Source organism: Oxyura jamaicensis, chromosome 1 (genome assembly GCF_011077185.1).
Source record: "Oxyura jamaicensis isolate SHBP4307 breed ruddy duck chromosome 1, BPBGC_Ojam_1.0, whole genome shotgun sequence".
Taxonomy (NCBI): Eukaryota; Metazoa; Chordata; class Aves; order Anseriformes; family Anatidae; genus Oxyura; species Oxyura jamaicensis.
In genome coordinates, this window is record NC_048893.1 from 12357581 (window position 1) to 12383190 (window position 25610).

The following is a 25610-nucleotide window of genomic DNA, read 5'->3' on the forward strand; positions in this document are numbered from 1 at the left end:
GGGAGGGAGGAAGGAAGGGAGGAAGGGAGGAAGGAAGGAAGGAAGGAAGGAAGGAAGGAAGGAAGGAAGGAAGGAAGGAAGGAAGGAAGGAAGGAAGGAAGGAAGGAAGGAAGGAAGGAAGGAAGGAAGGAAGGAAGGAAGGAAGGAAGGAAAAAACAACAACAATAAGCCTTTCCAAGTTGTTTGGTTTTTATTTTTTTTACCAATTTAGAGAAATTGTTAAAGAGTAGTGTGAATGACAAGGGTCTTACTTACCAAATGGCCTTACTTTTTACAGCAATTAAATTTGGTCCAATTTATGACTGGAAAATTAGGTGAAAATTTCCACAATCCTAATCCCATTTTCTTGCAACTAAACTAGGATTTCTCACTCAGGCATTCTTTTGTAACATAAGGTCAAGATCAAGCTCTTTTTAAATCATACTACTTTAGAATTCCATGTAAAGGAAACAGTGTAATATCCAATTTGGTCATACAAGGTAGGTTCCCTCCATATACAGTCCAGGTAATTTGGAAAGTTTAAATGTTAAGGAATGAAAGCAATTATTTCAATCTTTTAATTTAATTTTGTTTGTATTTTCTACTCTGTGCAAAGCTATTAAATATATATATTTAAGTCTTTGAACTTTCCAGAATGTTTGTTTACATAGTTTTTATTATATAGTCATGCAAAAAATAAACTCCAAGTAATAAAGGAGAGGCGTAGGAAAACTAAGGCTGGGAGGAACCACTGGATGCCATTTAGTCCAACATCCTGTTCAAAGCAGGGCTTGCTTCAAAGTTTGAAAAGCTCCGTTTTTAACTTCCTGATGTTTTGCATGGTCATCATTTCCAACCCAAACGCTTCAAACTACCTTCCTATTATCTCCTAATGTTTATGATGAGCTTTTAACAAGGTAACATGTACATTTGTATAAAATCACATTTATGTGTAAATCTCATTTCCGTTACAAGCGCTATTTTTACAGGAACAACAACAAAAAGTTCCTAAGCTATTTTTGTTTGGAAGCAGAAATAATGCAAGTATTTTTATTTGGAAGCTGAAATAATGCAAAGAGATTTTTTGTATGTCATGAAGTGATTCACAAATTTGGCCCTCTTTACTATTCCAGGAACACTTTAAGTGTCATGAATAAGAAGATAGTTTTAAGTATAGCATATCATTTTTTTTTCACAAAGTAAAAAGCATAAAATTTATGTTTCCTTTAACTTTGTCATCTAAAGGAAAGTGACTTGGTTGCATTGGTTCCAAATTTAAAAAGACAGTAACTCAGTAGATGAAAGTCAAGCACTAAAAAGATGAGCCTGAAAAATGATTAATAACTATTCACTTTGTTTTGACGTGGAGTCTTTTATACCAACAGACCACTGAAAGTCTCAGTCTACTGCAAAGTATTTCACATAGAAAACCTATATGAAGATGATGCTACATAAACCAGACAACAGTGAGTGTGGGGGTAAAGCAAAGGCATACATGGAACACTTTAACCTACCCAGTTACAGCAGATAAAGCACTATATTGCCCTATTTGGGATTTCTGCAGTTTTGTTATTTTAATCACGGATGGATCAGCCAGACATCCTTTAATGAAAAATAAACTGCTGAAAAGCCTTCTAAAGCTAAAAAATTGTAACTAGGAAAAATGATATCATGAATTCATTCCCCAGGCATAATTCATAACAGGAATTTGTACCCCATTTCATGGGGGAAAGAAGTCCCTGCATGGAAAATATCAAAATCAGCCACCATAGAGATGATACAATGGGTCAGAAAACATTGCCTCCAGTAGTCAGTTGTGTCTCGCATGGCTCAGTAACAGGGGGGATACAAGACAAGTAAGGTAGGCATTTCAGGGAAGGAGACAGCTTTCTTGTCTACTTGTCCATAAGTCTTGAAAGGAGCATACAGAGCATCCAGTACAGTCTCACACCAGCTGTTTTTTTTGGAGCAGGGTTTTGCAGGAATCAAAAGGGAATTTTCCTGAGAAGACAGCAGGGAGAGGCCTTTGTCTTTGTTGTCATCACATTTAGTGTGCATTCTAGTTTATTTTCCCCACAGACTCGACTAACTATGAGGTCTTCCACGGCTATAGATAAATGAAAATATTCAGCAGTAAATTCTAGATTTTCGTGAGGCAGTTCTGCAGATGTTGTGGAAAAGTAAAGATATAGGAGCTTAGTTTCATGGCTCTCTTTCTTTCTTAAAAATTTGCTCCTTGCCTTGACAGAATGAGTGCTATTCTCTGGCCACATTATTTGGTAAGATATATTATATTTACATTTGCTTATAAAATATGATTTCTACTGCTTATACTCTCTGTCAGTGTCATCTTTTTGCCTGTTATCAGAATTTATACATATAGCGAAGACCAATTTAATTAGGTAAGGGAATATATGTTGCTACTAGATCTCTAATCTGTATCTGAATAATATCAAGATATATAATATAAGTAATAATAGATAATATTAATAATGTTCAATAAAGAGTAATATCAAATGGAATAGGACTGCCTGCCTTTTTGTACTCTGATTTGTTCTCCTAGACACATGAGGGAGTTGAATAGGCAGTAATAGGATCTAGCAGGCTACATAAAGACTGCTTTCATAAAGAATGACTACTGTATTAATAAAGAAAGCAATTAATCAAAAAGAATCTTAAATCAGAATATGTTTCTAGTAGAGAGTTCTGGCATATATCCCACATTGTGGGAAAAACTGAAGATGAATCTATCTACTTTTCATCCTCTTTCCCAATATCCTGTGTCCACAGAACCACTGAGGTCTAAAAACCCTATCAAAATATTACTGCAGAAGTTGAATCTTAACTCATCTCACCTCTGTCACCAAAGTGATTTATGTGAATGAGCTCACACGTGCTTCAGGTTTGTTCATATCTACTATTCAAATTGCTTAAATAAACCCCAATATTTTGTAGCAACTCTGCTGCAGGAGATGCAGCATAATGCCAGAGTCAGATGGCAAGCTGTAGTGTTTTAAGTTGTCTTAGTCACCAGTTAAATGAACATCTGCCTGCAGTCTTAACTTTCTTGTTTTCTATTTGACCTACGTTCCATGATATGCCAGAAAAAACCTTGCTCTAAAAAATCATGGGAAATGGTTTGTTCTGTGTTTGATAAACGTTGAATAAACAGTCCTAAGACAAGTTTGTTAAACCAAAATATATTACTTCTTTAACCTTGCAGCCACTGGATAGCTCTGGGAACAAAATTAAAATCTTCAATAGAATTTGAGAATATCATAAGCTCTTGGTTGTTTTCTTTGTCTTTAGGAAAATATGTCTGTAAGATGAAGATCTCTTGTCAGTCAGAAAAAGTCTCTTTTTCCACAGAAGGAAAAACAAATTCTTAAAGAGAAGACTAAAGGAGAGTAAAAGCTACAAGAAGGAGACCTTTAACCAATGAAAAAACCTTGACAGAAGCTTCTCACTTGTGGTCATCAGATGTTATTCAGTTAGACCCTTTCACAATTGGGAAAAAAAAAGTGTTAAAGGTTGTTTTTTTGGGTTTTGTGATTATTTAACTACTTGAAGATGTAAGTATTACACAGAGCTCTCTAGGGTTCTAGGAAATCCCCATCTGGAAAGAAATATGTTGTTTATAAATAAACTCTGCAGTTCTCGGTTTTGATCTGGTCCTTATTTCTGCTATTTTTTACTTTTGCCATTAGTTAAGTTACATCAGCATATTACTGTCTAAGATTGCTGAGTGGCCCTTCTAAGGTCAAGGACTTGTGAAAATCTCAGTTTTGAAAGTTGCTTCATTTATCCTGAGGAAGATCAGAGGCATGGAGCACAAAAAAAAGGCTGTGGCATACTATTTTGAAGAAAGAACAGAAGTGAGCCAAATTGTTGAGAATGGACATTCCCTGACAGAATGGGAAGAAAGACTGGTCCTCAATTAAAAGACTTCTCCATATGGGAGAAGCGTAGGGATACTTGATGAAGAAATGGGTCCTTCAGGCTCCCAACAGCCTGCTGATGGCATAGCAGCAGAACATCAGGTTAATAACAAAATGAGGACAATAGCAGAGCATCTCAAGACTACAAAAATCTTACCTAAAGGAGGAAGTAAAGATACCAAAACAAAGGGATATAAGGGAGCAAGGAATGAATGTCTGAAGACAAAGATGTTTGAAAGGCTTAGACACCCCATGTTACTATCGGAACTTTCTTTTCTTTGGCATTCTACATAGCTAGGAATTTCTGTCCTTCCTGAAATCACTCAGTCCTGATGATACTTCCAATTCAGCACAATAGTTATATAATAATACTTTCTATGCATTTAAACATTTCAAGGCAACTCATAAAATGTGGTCTGAAAAATATAATAATCATTAATTTTATGGATACAAAAGTTTGTCCAATCCTAGGTCACACAGCAGATAGCAGAGCTCTTTTTAAACTGAATGAACAACAATGTGTGGGGGGAATATGGTTTCACAAATAACAAGGATTTAGGAACTCTATTGTATTTTTAAAGCTCCTCAAAAAAGGCTGGTATAGCTTTCCTCAGTTTGGCAATAGCAGCCATACAGGGGAACAAGGCTCTGTAAATACCTGATACAAAAACATAGGTTGCTATCAAGCAGATTAAAATTTAAACATTTTATTCACAAATTAAAAATGTGCATTTCATCAACTGCTAGAAACATTTCAGTATCATTTCCATTTGATGCATTTTTAGCAAAATCAAAGTGATGTCAGTGCTTTACACCTGCATTGCAGTCCAGGGCTGATCTTTCACCTCACTGCTGGGTAGCTGGAGAAAGAGAGATTCAAAACCCATCTCCCAAGAAAGTGCCCAAACAATAGTACTATGGGAGCATTTGAAGGAATTCGTGTAGCAGGTTAGACGAGTAGTTTCTGTTTTTTTTTGTTGTTTCTTTCTTTCTTTCTTTCTTTCTTTTTGCCAAGCCTCCCTCCTGCATTATCAGTATTTGCCTGTGTTCTCTATAAAAACTAGTAATGTTCCAGAGATCATGAATTCTAGAGTATGTGTGACTAATGTCTGTTTAATGTTTAATCTGTAGTATGCGTAACTTCAAATAGAGTTTAGGGAAATATATCATTCAGATTGGACTAATTAAAGAACTGGTGTAAATATCCTTTACTCATGCAACTTATTTGACCTTTGACCGAGCTATGAATGCACAAAAACATGTCCATTCAGCTCTACTTTGTGGCAGAAGGAAAAAGACCTAAATCATTAAAACCATGTAGGCACCAAGTGAGAATGGTAAAGGTGGCTGTAGAACAGAAATGAGGAAGTAGCTGAAAGCTGTCACCTACAGCTAAGGTATTCTGGGTGGTTTGATCAGTCATGCACAGTACATGATTAACTCTTGCAGCTGATAAAAGGCACAATAAAAAAGAAGGAAAGTAGGAGCTGAAAATCAGGAGTACAAAAAAGAACGCTGGGCCCATCAGAGCACTTTCCTAGCTCCCAGCTGGGCTTTAGATCTAGAATTCGGGGCATGTTTCAGGGAACCAGATCTTGCACTGGGTTTTCTGGACAACTAATCCAAGAGTTAGGATCCCAAGCATTGAGGAGGGGGGGTCTTAACTTCCCTTGCTTTCACTTCAAAATGTTCAATAACCAGTTCAAAGAATCAGATAACAATTAATTTTAACTTTGTTGTCCAATAGAATTCATGAATATTCCTGATAACTGTTCTAAACAGTGGTAGGCAGAATAGGGAGAAGAAAGAGCTGTTCATCCTCTTCATGTCTCTGTCCTGAAACATGGAAGCAAAACTATATGAATTTCAATATGCTGTGGGATTAAAATAATTTTCATGTATACCTTTATTCAATTTTATTAAAAAAAAAAGTTTAGAAAGAAGGGGACTCAATGTGAGTGAAGCTATTGTTCTGATAAACCTCAAACTGGGAAAGGGGTTGATTTTCACCTTCTCCATCTGCTGAGGTAAAACTAGAGTCTGGTTTTCAAAAACAATTTTAGAAACTCAGATGTTAAGAAACAGATGTTAGAAAACAATTATAACACAGTTAAGTAATTTTCCCCAAAAGAAAGTCCATGTACAAGAAGAAACTAAATTAAACTGCATAAATGATCGGCACACATGCATTTCATCATTTTGCCTACATACACAAGTTCTGAGTCAGGAATAATCACTGAAACATGCTACTTCTGCCAAGCACTACCTACTTTGCTCTGCTATTAATATCACTTGTGATGCAAGCACTCCCACCCATTTCTGAGAACAGTGCAGGCAGTCTGATAACTCACAGGCTTCAAGCTGCCCTTATAAAGTTGTTCCACTTTTGCATACTTCCTCGTAGTGCTAGTTTCTCTGTGAAGATGAAGCTGCTTGTTTACTTAGTCTTGCTTAAGACAGCTCTCCTGGCTTTAACAAATGTCTTTGCAGTTGGTTTAGAAGATGAAAAGGATGCTAAAGAAGGAATAAATACTGCTACTTGTCCTATAAAGCTCAAAACTAACGGGGATTGTGATGAAGGAGAGGATTGTCCATATCAGATAAATCTGCCTCCAATGACTATCCAGCTACCCAAACAATTCAGACTGATTGAGAAGACTCTCAAAGAAGTACAGACCCTTAAAGAAGCAGTAAACAAGCTGAAGAAATGTTGCCAAGATTGCAAGCTGCAGGCAGATGACAACCAAGAAAGAGACAGGAGTAATGAGTTCCTGCCACCTAATGCAGAAACTCCAGCAGAAAACAGTGAAATCCAAGACAACAGAGTAAAGGAACTGCAAAGCAAAGTGAACAGAATGGCAACCAGCTTAAAAAATGCAAAGAACCAGATTCAGACCCTGCAGGGTCGTATAGAGAAGATGAGTCTCCTGAATATGAACAATGTGGAACACTATGTTGACAGCAAAGTTGCTAATTTGACGTTTGTTGTGAACAGTCTTGATAACAAATGTTCTTCTAAGTGCCAAGCAATGCAACCAAGACCTGGTATGTAATCTGTTAATTCTTAATGCCTGCATAAGATTTCTGTGAATGTTACAAATATTAGGTGAAAGAATTTAAATGTATTTTAAGCAAATAGCTGTGCTTTTAATTTCACAAGCTAAGCATTTGCCCTTTTACTGTTTATACTTCTGTACAAGATTTCAGCTGCCACTAGAGGGTTACTGAGAGCTGCAGGTGTTCAGTTCCTCCTAGAACTGAACCTTATTGTGCCACTTAAAACACAGACTGTTAGAGGACTGATTTTTTTTTTTTTTTTGCATTTTAATAAGTAAACATGAAAAACAAAGATATTATTTTACACCCTTGATTAAGGATGTCAAACATCAGTGAATTAGATATATTTTCTCCTTGGATGACAAGGGGCAAATTTACTCTTTAGGTATGCCTTATAAAACTGAACATTTTTATTCAATGTGAAATTGCAACTATTCGGAAATGGTCTGCAAGTCTTTATTAAATATCAAGTTAATCAAACAAAAAGTTTAGATTTTAAGGAATGGATAACACAGTATTTTTTTCCATTACAGTTAATATCTGAAAGGCTTGGCTAAAAAAGCCTATTAACAGTACTTCTCAAGTGGGTAATATATGCACCATCATTTTAATGCTAAACAGTTAGTACAAACCCAATATACATACAACATAAAATAGAAAACAGGTCTTTTCACTGACAAGCTTTTTCTTCTTTTTTTTTTTTTTTTAGGAAGACTAAAATATTTTTTTTAATTCATAAAGTTTTTATACCACATGTAAGAATCTCTGCAAACAAGAACAATTCACAGGATTGTAAGTGTATTTTAACACTTAGATATCATACATATGAAGGTAAAGCTCTCTATAGACAAAGCAGAGGCAGATCAGAAGGCATTACATTTTTTAAGCCTTTGTTGCTTAGCATTCAAATTTAAAATGAAACTATTTTTCTGTCTACCCATACTGAAAACTGAAGGCTCTGCAGATGTACAATGCATGTACAGGTGAAATTCTTCAAAGTGTGAAAAGAGCAAATGAATAATAATAAAGGTAGTGATTATTCTGTATCAACAATCAGCTTCGATCAGATATAAGTCAGTGTAAATCAATAATTCAGATATAAAACATTCACAGAAAGAAGTAATGGTGTCTGCTACACTGATAATGGGCAATGAAGCAAATTCATGCACAGTACTTCAGGATGAACTAAATTCATTTTAGATATGTCTCACATTTTTACTGAAATGTGGGGTACTGTTCATAATATATGATAAAGTAGATGTTCCGTATGTTTTAGAGCAACTGATGTCTAATAGTGTTTGTAGCAACAATATACATACCATGACAACTAGCAAGGATAACAGCTACATTTTCTTCCATATAACAGGAGCCATTCCTGCTTCTACTGAAAGTAATAGCAAAACTTTAGTCAAATAGAAGTTGAATTGGATTATAAAAAGCATTTTAGCTGAAATGAATATTCTCTGTCAATATCTGCTCTGAAACTTAGTCCACAAACAATCTTACACAAAGTACAATAGATTCTCATGTATTTGACTGAAGACTTAGATTTTGTTTTTAAGCCTCTGATTCCTATACTTTATGCTTCCATAGATGGCCAATTTTCTGTACCAGCAATCCTGAGTCTTAACCCCTGCTGTAGCCTGGGAACGCTTCTCCCTTTCAAGAAGTAGTTCAGTTGTTTAACTTTTTCTGGAAAAAGTATGCAATTGAAGTCTGCAAATGAGCATGCTTATCAATTCAAATCTACAACAGAAAGGAACATTGTCAAAATGTTTTTGACTCAGCTCACAACTTCTGAGAGCTCTCTATCATTTATTTAGGAAAACGGACTTATATAACAATGCATTCTGAATGCTGTTGAACACAATGTCATTGCTACGTTAATGATCAAAAATGGATTTTGACTCTACAGGAAACACCTGGGGATATTTTTCTTTTGAGTAAAATAGTGCACTGATGAGGGGGAAAAACTGCTTTAATGGTAGATGCTAAACCTTTTTCCTTACTTTAAAGCCAGCAATGCCACATACACAGGAAAGCTCGTCACTTTTCTAGCTGCATCTTTCTAGGAATCATTACTACAATAGATGAGACAGTTCTACCATGCTTTCCTAATGCTTCCTAAAACACTGGAAAATTAAAACATGAGAAATTCCTAATGATGTAATGTTCTGTGTCAAATGGTGGCTATTGAACATCGGCCAGCTTAAAGTCATTCACCTACAAACAAGGCTTTTTCTCTGACATACTGCCAAACGAAGGTTTGAATTATATACACAGCATGATGGTATATATTGAAATAAAAATAAATAAATAGATAAAAAATATAGGTGTTAAGGAAAGGATGAATAAAAGGAAAAAAAGGAAAGCAGAAGTGCCCCTCTACTAGACAGTTCTGATATAAAAAAGTAATTTAAATGGTTTCTGGACATCCATCTGATGCAAAGATCGTAGGTGGTATGCAATGGAGAGAAAAGAGAAAAAAAAATAAAAAATAAAAGGTTGCCCCTAGTATTGAAATTGCCATAACGCTATTTCCTCTCTAGAGTGTCTCCAATCCAAAAGGCTGAACACATGCTTATATAGAAAGCTCAGACAGCTTTCTTGGGCTTGACTCATTACATGTACTAAAGGCAAATACAAGTCCAAAATAATGGCAATATAATGCACAGCTTTAATTAATATCTGACTTTTTTAAACAAAAACTGCAGAAATAATGCACTCGGTAAGAAAAAGAGCCTGTTCAAAGCACAGATAACAGCACAGTAGAGACTGCACTGACTTTAATATGCTCTGTAGGGCTACATCAGTCTGGATAAAAATTTTGCTTTTAAAAAATATTGATGTTTCGTTTTACACTCTGTTTTTCCACCAGTTATGCAAATAATGCAGAGAGACTGTGCAGATCTTTATACAGCAGGCAAACGGATTAATGGGATCTACTACATTACCCCTGACCCCAGAAATAACAGCTTCCAAGTTTATTGTGACATGGAAACACAAGGAGGCGGCTGGACGGTGCTGCAGCGGCGTCAGGATGGTAGCACCAACTTTAACAGAACGTGGAATGACTACAAAAATGGCTTTGGAAACCTCAGCAGGGAGTTTTGGCTGGGGAATGACAAAATTCACCTCCTGACAAAGAGCCAGGACATGCAACTGAGAATTGAACTTGAAGATTTCAATGGTATCAGAGAGTACGCTAAATATGAATATTTCTATGTGGCCAATGAGTACCTGAAGTACCGTCTAAGCGTTCACGGCTATAGTGGCACAGCAGGAGATGCCCTTCACTACAGCAGGCATTACAACCACGATCAGAAGTTCTTCACAACTCCTGACAAGGACAATGACAGGTATGCCTCAGGAAACTGTGGGGCATACTACAGCTCTGGCTGGTGGTTCGATGCATGCTTGTCTGCCAACCTCAATGGCAAGTATTATCACAAGAAGTACAAAGGTGTTCGCAATGGAATTTTCTGGGGTACGTGGCATGGTGTTTCGGATGACACTCCCAGTGGATATCGGCAAGCCTTTAAATCAGTAAAAATCATGATCAGACCCAAAAGCTTTGTGCCTTAATTCTATACCTTCTCTTAATTAGTTTACTTTGGATTGCACTCAAGATGATACTTACTCAGTGTTATACTCAGAATTCATATATTCAGTTATGTTTGTTGTAACATAGTTCTAGACAACATATTTCCATGGTGTTGCCCATGTAATTATCAAAGACAGCATGAATGATTCTGAACAGTTGTTGCTAAAACTTAGCATAGGTTAAGTCTTGGTATTGTTATATAAATGTTCTAAACATTGCTTTTGGTGCTTTTACTGTATGTGATACAAGGGATTTTTAAATAGTCTTCTACAAGTTGTGTCTGAATGAACATCCGCATTTTTACCTGAATATAACTCAAAGGAATATCTGAAAATAGAAATTTATTAAACACTTAGAATGTACCTTTGTACCTCTGATACCGTCCAACTTTTTGTATCATCTATCCTTCACAATTTCAAAGATACACCATGGGAATGTCAATATAAATTAGGAAAAGTGCAATATAATACTATTTTTAAAATATTAGGGAACAGAGGGCCACGTGGTTTGCTCAAAGACTCAGAAAAAAAAAAAAGCCTTGAATAAAACTTAGAAAATGAAGATGATTCCTCAAATCTTATTTCATTTATCAAAGATTATTTAAACAAGTTGGTGAAAGAATTGGGTAAAAGTACGTGGAAATAATGCACAGAGCACATAATGAAAGATGACCTTCTTGCTCGTTTCAATTCCTCTGTTCAAGCTCAATGTCCTTTTCATCATTTGTGGGAGAAAGGAACTGTTACATAGCTTATCACAGATTTACGTAGGTAGGTGGACAGGTAGGAAGAAGACATATCAAGAAGAATACAAGCCTTTGTATTAATGCCTCTAAGTGCATACAAAAAAAAAAAAAAAAAAAAGACTTTTAGGAAAAATAAATAAATCTTTTAGGTAAGCAAAACATTATAAGATGGCTCCTGTAGAGACTCAAACTCCTATTTACATAGTTCTCACTCTATGTACCATTAGACCTAAAATTTTATGCAAGATGATAAATAATTTGTAACACAAGAAGACTGTGTTTTCCCCATTTTCTGAGCACCCCTTTTGTAATCAAAGAAACTTGAGTAATCTATTGGCCATTAAAAACAGAAAAGATAATAAGTGAAGGAATATTTTCTTCTAAAATAATAATAAAAGAAATGTAATCAACTTTTTATATACTTCAAGAAGTGCAATTTAAAGACACATTATAGTGAGCACATGTAAATAGTGAGCACAAATTTGCCTACATGTACCTATTGCCTACACTAGAAAAGACATGTCTCTATAATCACAGTGATTAACATTCTGAGAGGAGACGCAAATTTTCTTAGCAAGAGGTATTTAGCTAATGCTATGTAGCCAATATCAATTTTGAGATGCAGACAAGCAATTAAAAGACTCTATGTCTTTAACAGTAGAAGTATGGTCTTTGTTGGCATAGTCTTTTTGGTTAAAAGAGACATTTCTTGGCAATGATAAGCAGAGCTGTGCCAACAAAACTATAAGAACACAGCTGACCGAATACTTTATAAGTAAGACCTTTACTGTTTTTAAGACGATAACTAAAACTGTCATGGTTACAAGTGATGGAAATGAGAAACAAATTTCTAGATTATAGAATATTAATATATATATTTTAAGGGAGTAAATACTTTGAAGGAAGTGTAATTTGGTTTTATACATTTCAATTTTAAAGATTAATGGAAGATTTAATTGTAAGATGTATAATCTGCTTGAAAACATTGTGAAGTCATAGAATATTTATTTTAGGATAAAATGGATAGTCTAAACAACAACAACAAAACAATTTATGAAGTACTGGTTAGAAGAGCAAATATCTAATTGCATATGATTATATTTAATCATTTTGCATGAAATGCACAATTTGCTCCCATTCATTATATAGTAACTAGATATGTATGACTTACAGTATCTATAAGCTTCTACTTGAAAATGTCTTTTTCCTGCTATTTTCTTGGAAGGGAACCTATTCATTTTTTATTTTTATTTTACTTAAAGAAAACTTTGTATAAAAGAAATTTTAACAATAAGCAAATGTGACTAATATCACCTACAAAACCCTTGACCAACCTCTTAAGGAAAAAAAAAAAAAAGAAGAAAAAAAAAAAAAGAAAAAAAAAATGTAAAGCCATTGTAATGTTGTTACATAAATCTGCATACTACCTGCCTGGAACTGTTGTAGCTGAATCTCCATCAGTGTGTACTAGTTTTACAAAGTGTAACTCCATGTATTTTCTGTAAGCGTTATTTTGTTTTTACTTATTGTAAATAAAATTGTCACATTGTTAAAGCTGTCCTGCTGTCATAGATTTTTATGAAAGAAAGTTCTATGAAGACTAAGAATTAAATTCTCATAAATTGCTTCTTGATTTTCTGTAAAAAATGAAGCAGTAAGAAAACATGGGTATAGTGTATATATACATATATATGTAATATAAAACATATAAAACTTAAATGACCAACAAATAGATCTATGTAATGTGAGAGTTATGGAATTGCTGGTAACAATAGTTCTTAGTAGATCTATTGTATTATTTGACAGCTGAAGAGTCATAAAAAGACTGAAATCTCAGGCATCTTTTTGAGAGTATTAATATTTTGGAAGAGAAAAAAATAATTGCCCAATCAAGAGTTTACATAACCTGTATCTTTAGGATCAAAGAGGAGAAACAACTCACATGTTTTTTACATTACACAAAACCTCTCAGATAACATGCAGGTTTCATCAATATGTGAATAGAAATAACAACCCAAATGAAAGCATACAACTTTATATACAAACCAATGCACTCTGCTTGAAGCTTACTAATTCAAAACATGTTTCCTAGTGTACTGAAAACATCTATGTAACAAAGATGATCATATGGCAGTACTTGTGGTTTTGATCTTGTATTTAAACTGTGAATTTTAGTAAAAAAGATTACTAACAGTGGGTTTGCTAGCAAAATTCCTATGGATTGCTTCCAAAAAGTAAAACACAAATCCATCTGCTCAATGTGATCAGCCAAGCAGACTGTAATGTCTTGGCTTTCCATGCATTGTTTAAACAAACAAACAAAAAAAAAATCAGAAAAATAACAAAACACAAAACAAAAACAGAGAAGAACTGAAAGTAAGATTTGAAGGCATTTTCTGATTTTTTAATATTTTTTTCTGTCCTTTGTATGCAAATATGTCTCCTTAATGGTGTTTTTTGTTTCTTTGTTTGTTTTTACTGGGGCGATGGGGGGAAGACAACAATGCAGTCAGCTCAGATACCTATTTAAGAGTTATGGACAGCAGCTAGTTTGAAACTGTGGTAGAAAATAAATTTCCCTTTTCTGATTATTTTTAAAAGAAATTTGATGGTTCTCAAACCCACACCCAAAACATTATGTTCATGACCTAAACCAAAATCAAGAAAAAATAAAATAAAATAAAATAAAAGCACCAAATTTATTTAACTTCTATGACACATAATTCATAGAAAAATCAAAACAGCAAGGGCGTTTAAGTGTTCAAAAAGAAAGGAGATAAGAACTAAATGCAGAAATACTGGCCTACCAAAAAAAAAGAGATTAAGAGATTCAAAATATTTTCATCAATGTGTTCTCTCCTCTTTTTTCCAGGAGGCAAAATAAAAAAATATTTGTTATACATGGGCCTGAATACATTGACATAACTGTCAAAGAAAAACAGCTGACCAACACCATCCACAGTCCTGATAAATGCAAGCATTCCGCCTACTGAACTAATAGGTTACATTCACAGCTTTCATTAAACTTTTATGGAGTTATAATATGTCTGCCAGAAGTGAACTTGGCCATCAGCCTCAACATTAAGCAGAAACAGAAAATAATGCTTTAAGATGATGTGTCAAATCTAACACTCACACAAGTCAGGAGAATAGGTTATGAATTAATATTATTTTTTAATTTCTTGTTCACCTTTTATTCTGATCTCAGTAAAAGAAGAATCCATTTGGAAAATAATAATTGGATAAAAATACCGCCTATTACCTATTATTATTATGTTTACACAATCAAGACAAAATGTAGGTGTAAATAATGGTACAGTTCTACCCAAACAGTATGCCAACATTCAGAATTACACAGGGGAAAAAGTGTGTTTTAACTGCTGTTTTCTAAGCAATTACACAGAGTTGATGACTTGTATGGAGAAGTATAATCCACCCTGAGAAACAGAAATTCTCATCTCTCTGTGTGGACAGAGAAAAAAAGTCCCTTTGCTTACCTCTGTAGCTTAGTCTCCATATGCTAAACCAAAAGATAACAGATTCTTCTTAGCACTGATCTTTAAGGTTGTGTTCAATAAGGAGTATGTGAACACAGGTTTTTTGAATAAAAAAATGCTTACTGTTCAGTGAGCATTGCTCTGGCTTCCTCACCACACCATTGTGCTGGCAGAACTGCCATAAGCAAAGGCTGGATATATGTGCAAGGTTGCCCTGGTTCGCAATGTCAGGTCTCAAATAGGTATTTTGGGTGAGAAAAAGGGGAAAGAAGGAGATAGATTTGGAACATAAGACAATAATATGCTTGTCTTTTTAAGTCTCATGTGTCTCAGAAATGTCTGAGGCAAGGCTGAAGCACAAGAAGACACTGCAATTACAGGTTATTCCTTCTCCCAGCCTTCAGGGGCTGTGTTTCCTCTACGTGGCACAAGATTTGTACCTGACAGCATAGAAGAAACAACACATTGTAAATAGTGTTTGCTTTCAAACATATTTTTTAGAAATGAAAAGAAATGCTACCTGCTTTATGATAACCTCAATATATCCAACAGACTCCTGGCTTGGTTTATGCTCGATTTTGCCTTGGGAAAAGAACCTCTCAATAGAAAGAGCATATTACAGAACTGTAGGGGTTGGAAGGGACCTCGAAAGATCATCGGGTCCAACCCCCACTTGCAAAGCAGGTTCCTCAGAGCAGGCTGCCCAGGTAGGCATCCAGACGGGCCTGGAATATCTCCAGAGAAGGAGACTCCACAACCTCCCTAGGCAGCCTGTTCCAGTGCTCCGTCACTGTTCCAGTGATCCATGAAGTTCTTTCACATGTTGGTGCGGAACTTCCTGTCATCCATTTTGTGGCCATTGCCCCTTGTCCTGTCCCCACAAACCACTGAGAAAAGGTTAGCTACATCCTTCTGTCTCCCACCCCTCAGATATTTATAGGCATGGATAAGATGCCCTCTCAGTCTTCTTTTCTCAAGGCTGAACAGACCCAGGTCTCTCAGCCTTTCCTCATAAGGGAGGATGCTCCAGGCCCCATATCATCTTTGTGGCCCTCTGCTGCACTTTTTCCAGGAGATCCCTGTCTTTTTTGTACTGGGGAGCCCAAAACTGGACACAGTACTTCAGGTGAGGCCTGACCAGGGCAAAGTAGAGGGGGAGGATCACCTCCCTTGACCTGTTGGCCACGCTCCTTGTAATGCACGCCAGGATCCCATTAGCCCTCTTGGCCACCAGGGCACACTGCTGGCTCATGGTCAACCTGTCGTCCACCAGGACCCCCAGGTCCTTCTCCTCAGAGCTCCTCTCCAGCAGGTCGTCCCCCAACCTGTACTGAAACATCCAGTTGTTCCTTCCCAGGTGCAGGACTCTACACTTGCTCTTATTAAACCGCATTTGGTTTCTTCCTGCCCATCTCTCCAGCCGGTCCAGGTCTCGCTGAATGGCAGCACAGCCTTCTGACGTGTCAGCCACTCCTCCCAGCTTTGTGTTGTCAGCGTACTTGCTGAGGGCAGACACTATTCCCTCATCAAGGTCGTCGATGAAGATGTTGAACAAGACCGGACCCAGCACCAACCCCTGGGGAACACTGCTAGTCACAGGCCTCCAGCCAGACACTGCACCGCCGATCACCACCCTCTGAGCTCGGCCAGTCAGCCAGTTCTCAACCCACCTCACTGTACACTCATCTATCCCACACTTTCTCAACTTTGCTAGTAGGATGTCATGGGAGACAGTATCGAAAGCCTTGCTAAAGTCAAGGTAGATGACATCCACCGCTCTCCCATCTACCCAGCTGGTGATGCCATCATAGAAGGCAACGAGGTTGGTCGAGCACGACTTCCCCTTGGTGAGTCCATGCTGACTACTCCTCATAACATTCTTCTCTTCCAATTGCTTGGAGATGGCATCCAGAACAAGCTGCTCCAACACCTTTCCAGGTGACAGAGGTGAGACTGACTGGCCTGTAGTTTCCCAGATCCTCCTTCCTGCCCTTCTTGAAGACCAGAGTGACATTGGCTATCCTCCAGTCTTCAGGCACCTCACCCGTTCTCCAGGACCTTTCAAAGATGATAGAGAGCGGTTCAGTGATCACATGTGCCAGCTCCCTTAGCACACGCGGATGCATTCCATCGGGACCCATGGATTTGTGTGCGTTGAGCCCAGTCAGACGCTCCCGAACCACTCTCACATCTACCAGGGGGGAGCAACACTGGGTCTGCTCTTCCTCCTGCTGATTAAAGACATCTGCAAATTCATCCCACTCCTTTACTGCTTCTAACAGGAATTACCACCAATTAGAACAATCAAGTTTCCCATCACAAACACTAATCAGATTTTAGCATTCATTATGCAAAATACTGCTCACTTGCTGAAAGCTGTTACAATAAAACACAGACTTTAGGTTACAGCCACATTATCATCCCTAGCTCACTTTCCAAATGACCATATCAACAAAGTAAAAAATGTTTATTTAATTAGCAATTAGATTCCTGTGGGTGGAGGCAACATCTGTCTTTCCCGTCTGTGCCAGCATATTAATATAGCTTTTCTTGTCGTGCCAGGAGACTTTGAAGCATGTAATGTGGAGCGTGCCAGGATCAGCTTAAGTTTGAAAATGTTTGCATTCAACAGCTGTGTTGATTTTTACATCTTTGTTAGAGCCCATACACGTTTGGAGTGTACTGAAGCAAATTAGACACCGCTACGGTTACGATAAATAAATAAATAAATAAATCTATATTGGTCTACCAAGCTAGCTTTTTTTTTTCTTTTTTTTTTTTTTCTTTTTTTTTTTAGGAAATTTTACGTTTGAAGTTATATTAACATTTTTGTTTAAAAAAATGAAAATTGTTTACATCTACCTTCTAACCTAAGTTAGTAGAGAATTAAAACCCAGCTTCTTAGCAAATAAAATAAAATAGGCTATATTTTGAGTGGCATTGTCAAATATCAGAATGCCATTGAAGAAATATATGAAATATTGGTTATTAATGTTTATATCTGGAAGCTGTAGCTAACCTTCATATAGTAGTGCAGATGAGTAAAAAAAAAGAGAAAAATGGAAAGTACCTTTTGCTCCTAAAACCACATTCAAGAACTGAACATATGTATAATTTTATGGCCAGCTCTTCTAGCTAACAGCCCCACGTGAATTAGCTTCAGATGAGCAGAAGTGAAACTTGCTTGACATGTATGTCACTGTATTGTTCTATCTTTGGTAAACACAGAGACTTTGCTCTATGTTGCCAGTAGAACCAGGATTCTGGTTAATGTTTTTTTAATAGCAGCTCTCCACTTTTGATAGTAATGGGTAAGAGGTTCGTTAACCTCAGAAAAACCCCAAGATTCAAAATAGTGATGAAAAATATTCTTTAGTCACTACCTGAGAGTGTGGTGAGAGGCTTTCTGCTTCCCACTGGGTGGTGGCAATAGGGTGCTTGGACACTGGCAAAAAGAAATGTAGCGTGACAGTGACGATTTCCATTAAAAAAAAAAAAAAAGGGAAAAAAAAAAGCAGTGCAAATAGAATATTTGGTGCTGGCTTCGAATTGGTTTCACAGTGCATTTTATCTTTGTAGGATACAGAATGCACCAGTCTGAATTAGACCAATCAGAGAAAACTTGCAAAGGAGTTCATTCTTCTACAAGTTCAGATTTAGCACATAAAGGGGCTATGTTAATTAGCAGAAAGGGATTACTGTGGTACCTTCCAAACAAGGTACCAGTTCACTGCATCCGTCAAATAGTAATGCACCTTTTATTCAGAAGTGAAGTATTTCACAGAACTAATAGCTCCCTAGAAGCGCACACTATGAAGAAACCCATGATAAATATTGTAGAATACTTATTCTGGTATTTTTTTAAAAAAGATATACACATTTCAGAGAACTAAGAAATACCTTTCTAAGCCAAGAACATGCCAACAAAAGGAAGAGAAAGAAAAAGCACGCCATAGAAAAGCTCAGACATCACTCTTGATTAAAATCTAACAAGAACCGCTGAATTATACTAAGTGAAAAAGGCCTCAGATTAGGGGAGCTACCCTCCCACCATTTGATTTCTCTTTTTTTTTCAGAAAAAGATGAGATTGTATATAATTGAAAATCATTAACACCACGCAGACTGATTTATTTCTAATTGTGTATACTAGAAGAAAACAGGATATGAGATAAGATACACAAGACAGGAAATTCAATTAGAAGTGTTAGAGCAAAAGTCTTTATTCTGAGGACATAACAACTAAGGCTAAAAGAAGTGGAAAGTTCATTTTGTGAATATATGACAGTCCTCTAAGCAACAGAAGTGGAAGTATTGAGTTAGGTTGATGTCATCTTGGTAATAAATAAAAACGCTGGTGAAAAGAAGCAAGTCATGATGGACTGAGTGGCTTTTGTTCAAACCTCTATCCAGTTTCTAATATTTTAACCAACCCCCTATGGCTAAAGAGCACTACTATGTGTTACTAAAAAGAAAGGAGAGAGAGGTCTGCATGTTTGGCTTTTTGCAACTATCTGCTATTTACATGAGAAAAACAAGACTGGTTTGACTGGAAGGTTTCCTGCCAGAGGGACTGTAACCATTCTCAGATAAGTCTTAAAATACCTAAAGGTGTCCCTTCTGATGAGTATTTGCTGCTCTAAAGGCAGAAATGAGCAGCCAGTAAAACAGAGAAAATATGATATGATTCAGTTATTGTGGAAAAAAATTGAAAGCTGTTCCAAGAGACTAAAGCCAGTATCAATGCAGCAACCTCTACGGTGACCAAAGGCATATATTTATCTCTGAATGATGTATAAAGTTCAACAAAGGAAAACAGAAATATGGCAGTGAAAGAGAAGAAATGTGGATAAGGGATGAAAAGTCCAACTGACTCATGTAGCACAAGTACTAACTGTTAAAAAGTATGGTAAGAATGAATGACTCAACTAGTTCCCCTTTAAAAAATGACAAAATGACCAAAAGAGCTCATTATGAAATCCTGTGTAAATCGCTTACTTTGGTTTTCCACAGCAAATTTTTCCCAAGTTGGGAACACCTTCTAATACCAAAGGTACCTTATATTTCCCCTTAATGGTTTTCAATGTTATTTGAGTTAAACAAGTTGGCCTTAAATTTGACATGCAGAATAACCTGGGAAAGGTTATTCTTTATATATTCTTTATATATTCTGCATATCCTTTCCTAGGAAAGATGTTTTGGGGAAAATAATCAGCCAAATGATCTGAGTATTTCCTAGAATGAGGCTAGAATAATAAGTTTTCCCTTAGCAAAACAAAGTAGAAATAGAGTATATACTTTAGAATATTATTATACCATTTAGTTTTATTTTACTTTGGGAGGGGTGAGGGCAGCATACCAGGTGTATGCTTCTTGTCAGTATATCAAAAATTCCAGCACACCTGAAAATCTCCAGAGAAAGTACATGAATATCTGGCAAACAAAATATTCCCCAAAGTGCAAATTCCATACTTTCAGTAAATAGGAGGATTTCTGTAAGGCAAGAGGTCAGTTATCTTTGAGATTTTAACTGCCCTGGACTTCTAAAGAAGAGTTTAATGTTTTAAAGAACAAATTAGACAAATATCTGCTGAGAATTTACTTCAGTGTAAATTGGAATCTCTATATTCTTAATGTCTCTTCTGGCATTTAATTTTGAGGATTCCATTAAATATCCTGAATTGCAAAACATTTCAATTAATCTACAAGCTTCCTTATAATAGAAAATTCTGTAAAAGAAACTGAGTTCCGGAAGGTTTCTTCTATTGTCATCAAGTGATGGAGATACTTGATTTTTCCTATAGTTATCAAGTCTTTTTAAAATTGTGGCGCAATAACCTCTATAGCAAATATGCTAAAAAAAATAAATAATAAAAAATATATCTATGTCCGTTCCCCTTAAAACCATGACCACTGACAGAAATAACATGGATATCCCTTAAGCACACCATCCCCAGCAAGAGGTATATGCTCTGCTTCTGCTTCACAAAACATTCATATAGCTTAGAATAAAAATTAGAGAAGAAATAGGGAAGCTCCAGATAGCCTATTGTAACTATTAACAATGAAATATACATTTCAGGTTAATTGTTTTTAACACAAAATGCACTAGTATAGATAGAGAAAGCTAGGGTGTGTGGTACCTCATCTAAGCACTGAAATGCAGGACTCGCTGTTACATCGGTTGATCTCTCATCTCGGGCATAAACAGTTGGAGCTAGAGCACAGATGGGTTGCTCCTCCTCAATTTCCAATTCTGTGTCACTGGAACTGGAACTTTCTTCACCAGCCTGACTCATTTTTTAAGCTCTAGGAAGTAAGAGAATAACAAAACTCAGTTAGTTAGATCTTGGGATACAAGTGACTGTGTAAGATAAACATGTAGTCTAAAGAACACAACACCAACATGTGAGACCCATATTCAAATAATAAAAGCCAGAATGTGAGCAATCTAGCTGGGTCCACAATTATAACTGCATTAAAGACTTCTAAGAGGCAGCATAATCCCTCCATCACTGTCTAACCATTGCCTATGCTATCTGTACATAAATATTTGAGAACACACAAAATAATATTTCTTAAAGAGTTGGCTTTGAATAACAGATTCAGGCTGGAAAACACCTCTGAGGTTATCTGATCCTCTCTCCTGCTCAGAGCTGGGCTAAATTCAAATCTAAATTGAGTTCCTTAGGGCTTTGACTAACAAAATTTTGAAAATCTCTGAAGAACCCAACTGTTGCCTTCAGGTAGATACTTATAAAGGAAATGTCCAGGTGGATGGTGGTGGATCTTCTCTCTGCCATCTGCATAGGACTAATGAACGAATGTGTTTTCTCTCCACCCAGCGTAAACCCACCCTTCACTTTGTCCCCTGACCTTGCAGGGAGCAGAGACATAGAAAGAGAGCCCCTTCACAGAATATAGAGGTCGTGAGGACAAGACATAGTCTAACTTTTGTGAGCAATATCATTAAAATAATTTGTGTTTCTAAGTCATTGTATTGTCAAATTTTAAAAGACAAATGGACAGAAACTCACCACCACCAACAAAAACCACCACAAACAAAACAAAACAAAACAAACAAAAACATGCAAAATGAGAAAACATGGTATAATATCTGAGAACAGGAGGTAGGGAAATACTGGAAAAAATAATTATTCTAAGATCTCCTCATGTCAGAGTTCTTATGAAGTACACTAGCATTTCAGTTATGGAGCAAGTCACATTTTTAGTATCTGTGACCTGTGCTAAAATAATATGACCCTGAGTAATATCCAAGTGAAATAACTACTCAAGTAAAATCTTACAGGATTCAAGTAGTATTTGATCTCTAGTACAGTTTTGGATCTGGCTTTTGTTTGTTTGTTTTTGTTTTGTTCTTTTTCCAAAAGACAGAGTGTTAAAAGAGGCTAAAATGTAGATTTTATAAACATAGCTTTAGTATAAACTTTATCCTAACTTAGAGAACACAGTTTAGGAACAAATATATAGAGAGAGAAATAGAAGAAAGTTGGAACAAGTAGAGTTTTTGAAAAAGATACCTTTCCTACAATTACGTCTGGGCAAATCCCACCTTCACAGCTCTCCTTAGGAATAGAAGTCTCTAAGATCCCCGTACTTCAGGACTATGTTCTTAGGCATCGATTGTTAGAATTGGCTGAGGCACATTGAAATGCAGAGTCAGGAGCAGGGGAATATGTGGGCACAAATGCTCCTGGCATCCTGATCGGACATAGCAGTCAAGTCCATCTTCTGGTGTAACGATATCTTAAAGAGTTTTTTAATATTCAGAGTTTTAAGATACCGACCTTTTGCATGAAGGCGGCAAAAAACAAGACACATATTTTAGGAGAAAGTTGTATGAGATACAGAATGTCCAGAGGCAATAAACATCTTACAAAAGGAAGGGAAGGGATGGAGAACCTCTCAGGCACACAGAAATCTAGCCATGACACAGTAAGATAGGAGAGCAAGTATGTTTGTAGAACAAAACAGAGGAAAGTGAAGAAAGGGCGTATATGGAAGAATTCAAGCATTCCTTCCCAAATTCACTACAGTGGGACTTACATGCAGTGAATTGACAAATAGCATCCCAATATTTTAGTTCAAAATTTGGGGAGAAAGATTGCTGATGGCTGCAAGTGTTACCTGACTCTATTGGATCCTTCTAGAGTAAGTATTACTGCAAGGAACTATTATGCAGATAACATTGTACTCTGCTGTAGTACAGTCAGGATAAAACTCCTATCAGCTGCCAAAACGCAGGACTTACATCATATTATCTTGACAGCATTCAGCCATTCACGTAACATATGGGGAAACTTCTCTCCTTTAAAAAAAGATTTTTTTATCACAAATCAAAAGAATCAAAATTGAAACCATAATAAAATCAAGGAAGGTTTTTGTGAATATGGCAATAGTATATAATGGGTTTCTCCAATGAAGCAACCAGAGTCATTTTACGTTCCAAAACCAGAAATCTGATGGTTCAGAAAAATGTGATTTCTTTATATAGCTGTGGTGGGGAAATGGATACAAAGATGTTGTGCTGTGCATAGACACCTTTTGAAAAATCACTTGCCTATAAAAGTAGTGAAACTTGTACTGGTAAGTTTATGACCTTCTTAAGTGCTTTTTGGAATTTCTTCAAGAACAGTTTGACTTGTAGAAAGATTTCAGCAGCTGTATTTGCTTATGGAAAAAAAAAAAGCAATTTTTTGATCTCTCCTGAAGGAGTCAAAACATTGTGAAACAACTGCAAACACCACAGAGGCCAAGGAATAAACTCTGAAGCACTGTACATAAGCATGTATACATGATTACTTAAAGAGAGTTGTTTTTCACCAATAAAAGTGCTGAAATTTTTAGAATATGCATTTCACATTCATGTCTGCTGCTGCTACTTTATTTGTGACTCTAAATACATTGGAAGAATTTGGAAAGTGGGAAAAGCACAAGTGAAAGAAACTGTAAGCAGACAGATACCAAAAACCGAGAGCTTCATCTGTGTAGGCATTTTTGTTAATACTTGTACGTGAACCAGAGCTGATGCAAGTCAAACAATAGCCAAGTTAACACTTCTTCAGGGTACGGCAGTACAGAAAAGTCTTTGCTAGAGACTCCAATTTGCTGGGCAGAAGGAAACGAAAACAATATCCTGGATATGACAAGTTTGAAACATAATGATAAGACAAAAATACAGACACATCAGACAGAGGAGAACAATTAGCCTTATCTAGTGTGATAAGCACTAAGAGGGAAGAGAACATGCTTGCCTTTTCAAAATATAAAGAAGTGGTACTGTAACAAAAGATATGCAAAGTTTAGCATTCTTCAATTACCTACTATAGAATTGAATTTAAAATCTAGCTTACAGAAAATTGCATATATGATGTTCAAAAAGCAAAGTGGGAAAACAGTATTTTTGCAGTACCTGATAAACAGTTAAATTTGAACAGAAATGACAGCTGGAATGATCTCTAAATTTACAGAATAGTTCAATAAACATGAATGTTCCCAAACTCTAGAACTGCAAATAATACCAAGGCCTTGGAATTACAAGTCCATTTTAGAACCCAGGTCAAATCACACTGAGAACCGTCTTGTGAAACAGCTTCAGGACAGCAATAACAAAAGTCCAAAATCGGATTCCCATGATGAATTCCAGCACCTTTACTTCGGTACCTCTCCAGCAAACGGCAGTGTTAATACATAAGCCAGTGCAGAATGCAGAAAGGTCATGCTTAGCTACATTGGCTCTTTCCAGAATGACAATTGCAAAACGTAGTAGAATTAGTAAAATTTCACTCTGTACATGAAGAGATACAGCTCTGTGTATGCAGATGCATCAGCTAGACTAATAAAGAAGACAACAAACTTATAAAAGTCTCTGTTGAGGGAAGTACACTTCAAGTAACTGACTTCATTAACATACAGTGATGAACCCATTAAACCTTATCTTAATTCCTTGCATTTATTAAATGAATTAGAAAAAGATTCTGGTTCAGAAAATTGACAGTGAGATTTTGATATTAGTTACCCAGTCTTGCCCTTCAAGCCCAACCTGAACATGATTTTTTAATTTTAAGCACAAAATAAAAAATACATAAAGCACATTATTTTTCTCTATAAAGAATAAAGAATAAAGGTATGAATTCACTGTTAGAGTAATATCAAATTATTTATGTTGTTATTGCTGGAGACAAAACCCATTGCATGGTGAAGAGAATATGTTAAATTAATGCCTTTTAAACTGTTTTATGAAAACTTGTATACGAATGTATATTGAAGCTAATTTATACTTCCAATCTGATAACATCTGAGACCGTGAAGTCTGTGAAATGAATTAAACAATGAGCAGTTATTTGTGCAACTAGGCTAACTCCAGTGGATGTACGGATGCAGTTTATTACTAATATTGGATGCAGGTTCACAGCTGGATTTATAGATGTACATTACACATTGACAGGTGTGCTACTTTCCTTCATTATGGAAATGTAATTTCTTAAGCTATTCCCTCACACATTCTTTGCTACTGCACAAAACTGATATTTCATTTAAGCCAGGTTAGTTAAATTGGTATAAATTGTCATGTAAATGTTCCAACCCACCAAAGGTTGTTTTTGTTTAATACAAGAACACAAGTCTAAGGTTTAGACAAGTTTAAATGAATAGGTGCATAGTGAAACTAGGTTGAACTGAGGCCATAAACATGGTTCTCCTTCCATAGCCAGATGCACCAGTGGATGTTGTGCACCATTTCCTTCTTTTCTAAGGGGATGTTCTTTCATTC

At 36.2% G+C, this 25610-nt stretch overlaps 2 protein-coding genes across 4 annotated transcripts in view; one reads left to right on the forward strand and one right to left on the reverse strand.

Moving 5' to 3' along the window:
- CCDC146 (coiled-coil domain containing 146) overlaps positions 1 to 25610 on the reverse strand; it is a 77439-nt gene that overhangs the window by 48353 nt on the left and 3476 nt on the right. For all 3 annotated transcript variants that reach the window (XM_035322541.1, XM_035322549.1, XM_035322532.1), the window contains one exon: positions 20962 to 21127. In XM_035322541.1, coding sequence (XP_035178432.1) covers positions 20962 to 21117 — 156 coding nt within the window. In that variant the 5' untranslated portion in view covers positions 21118 to 21127. The remainder of the gene's footprint in view (positions 1 to 20961; positions 21128 to 25610) is intronic.
- FGL2 (fibrinogen like 2) lies at positions 6235 to 12877 on the forward strand. Its single transcript, XM_035322579.1, has 2 exons — positions 6235 to 6962; positions 9853 to 12877. The coding sequence occupies exons 1-2, from the start codon at positions 6341 to 6343 to the stop codon at positions 10557 to 10559; spliced, it is 1329 nt and encodes a 442-aa protein (XP_035178470.1). The 5' UTR covers positions 6235 to 6340; the 3' UTR covers positions 10560 to 12877.

Coding starts and splice junctions, on each gene's coding strand:
- FGL2 (XM_035322579.1), top strand. CDS start 6,341: ATGAAGCTGCTTGTTTACTTAGTCTTGCTTAAGACAGCTCTCCTGGCT. Junction 6,963..9,852: donor AGCAATGCAACCAAGACCTG/GTATGTAATCTG, acceptor TTTTTCCACCAG/TTATGCAAATAATGCAGAGA.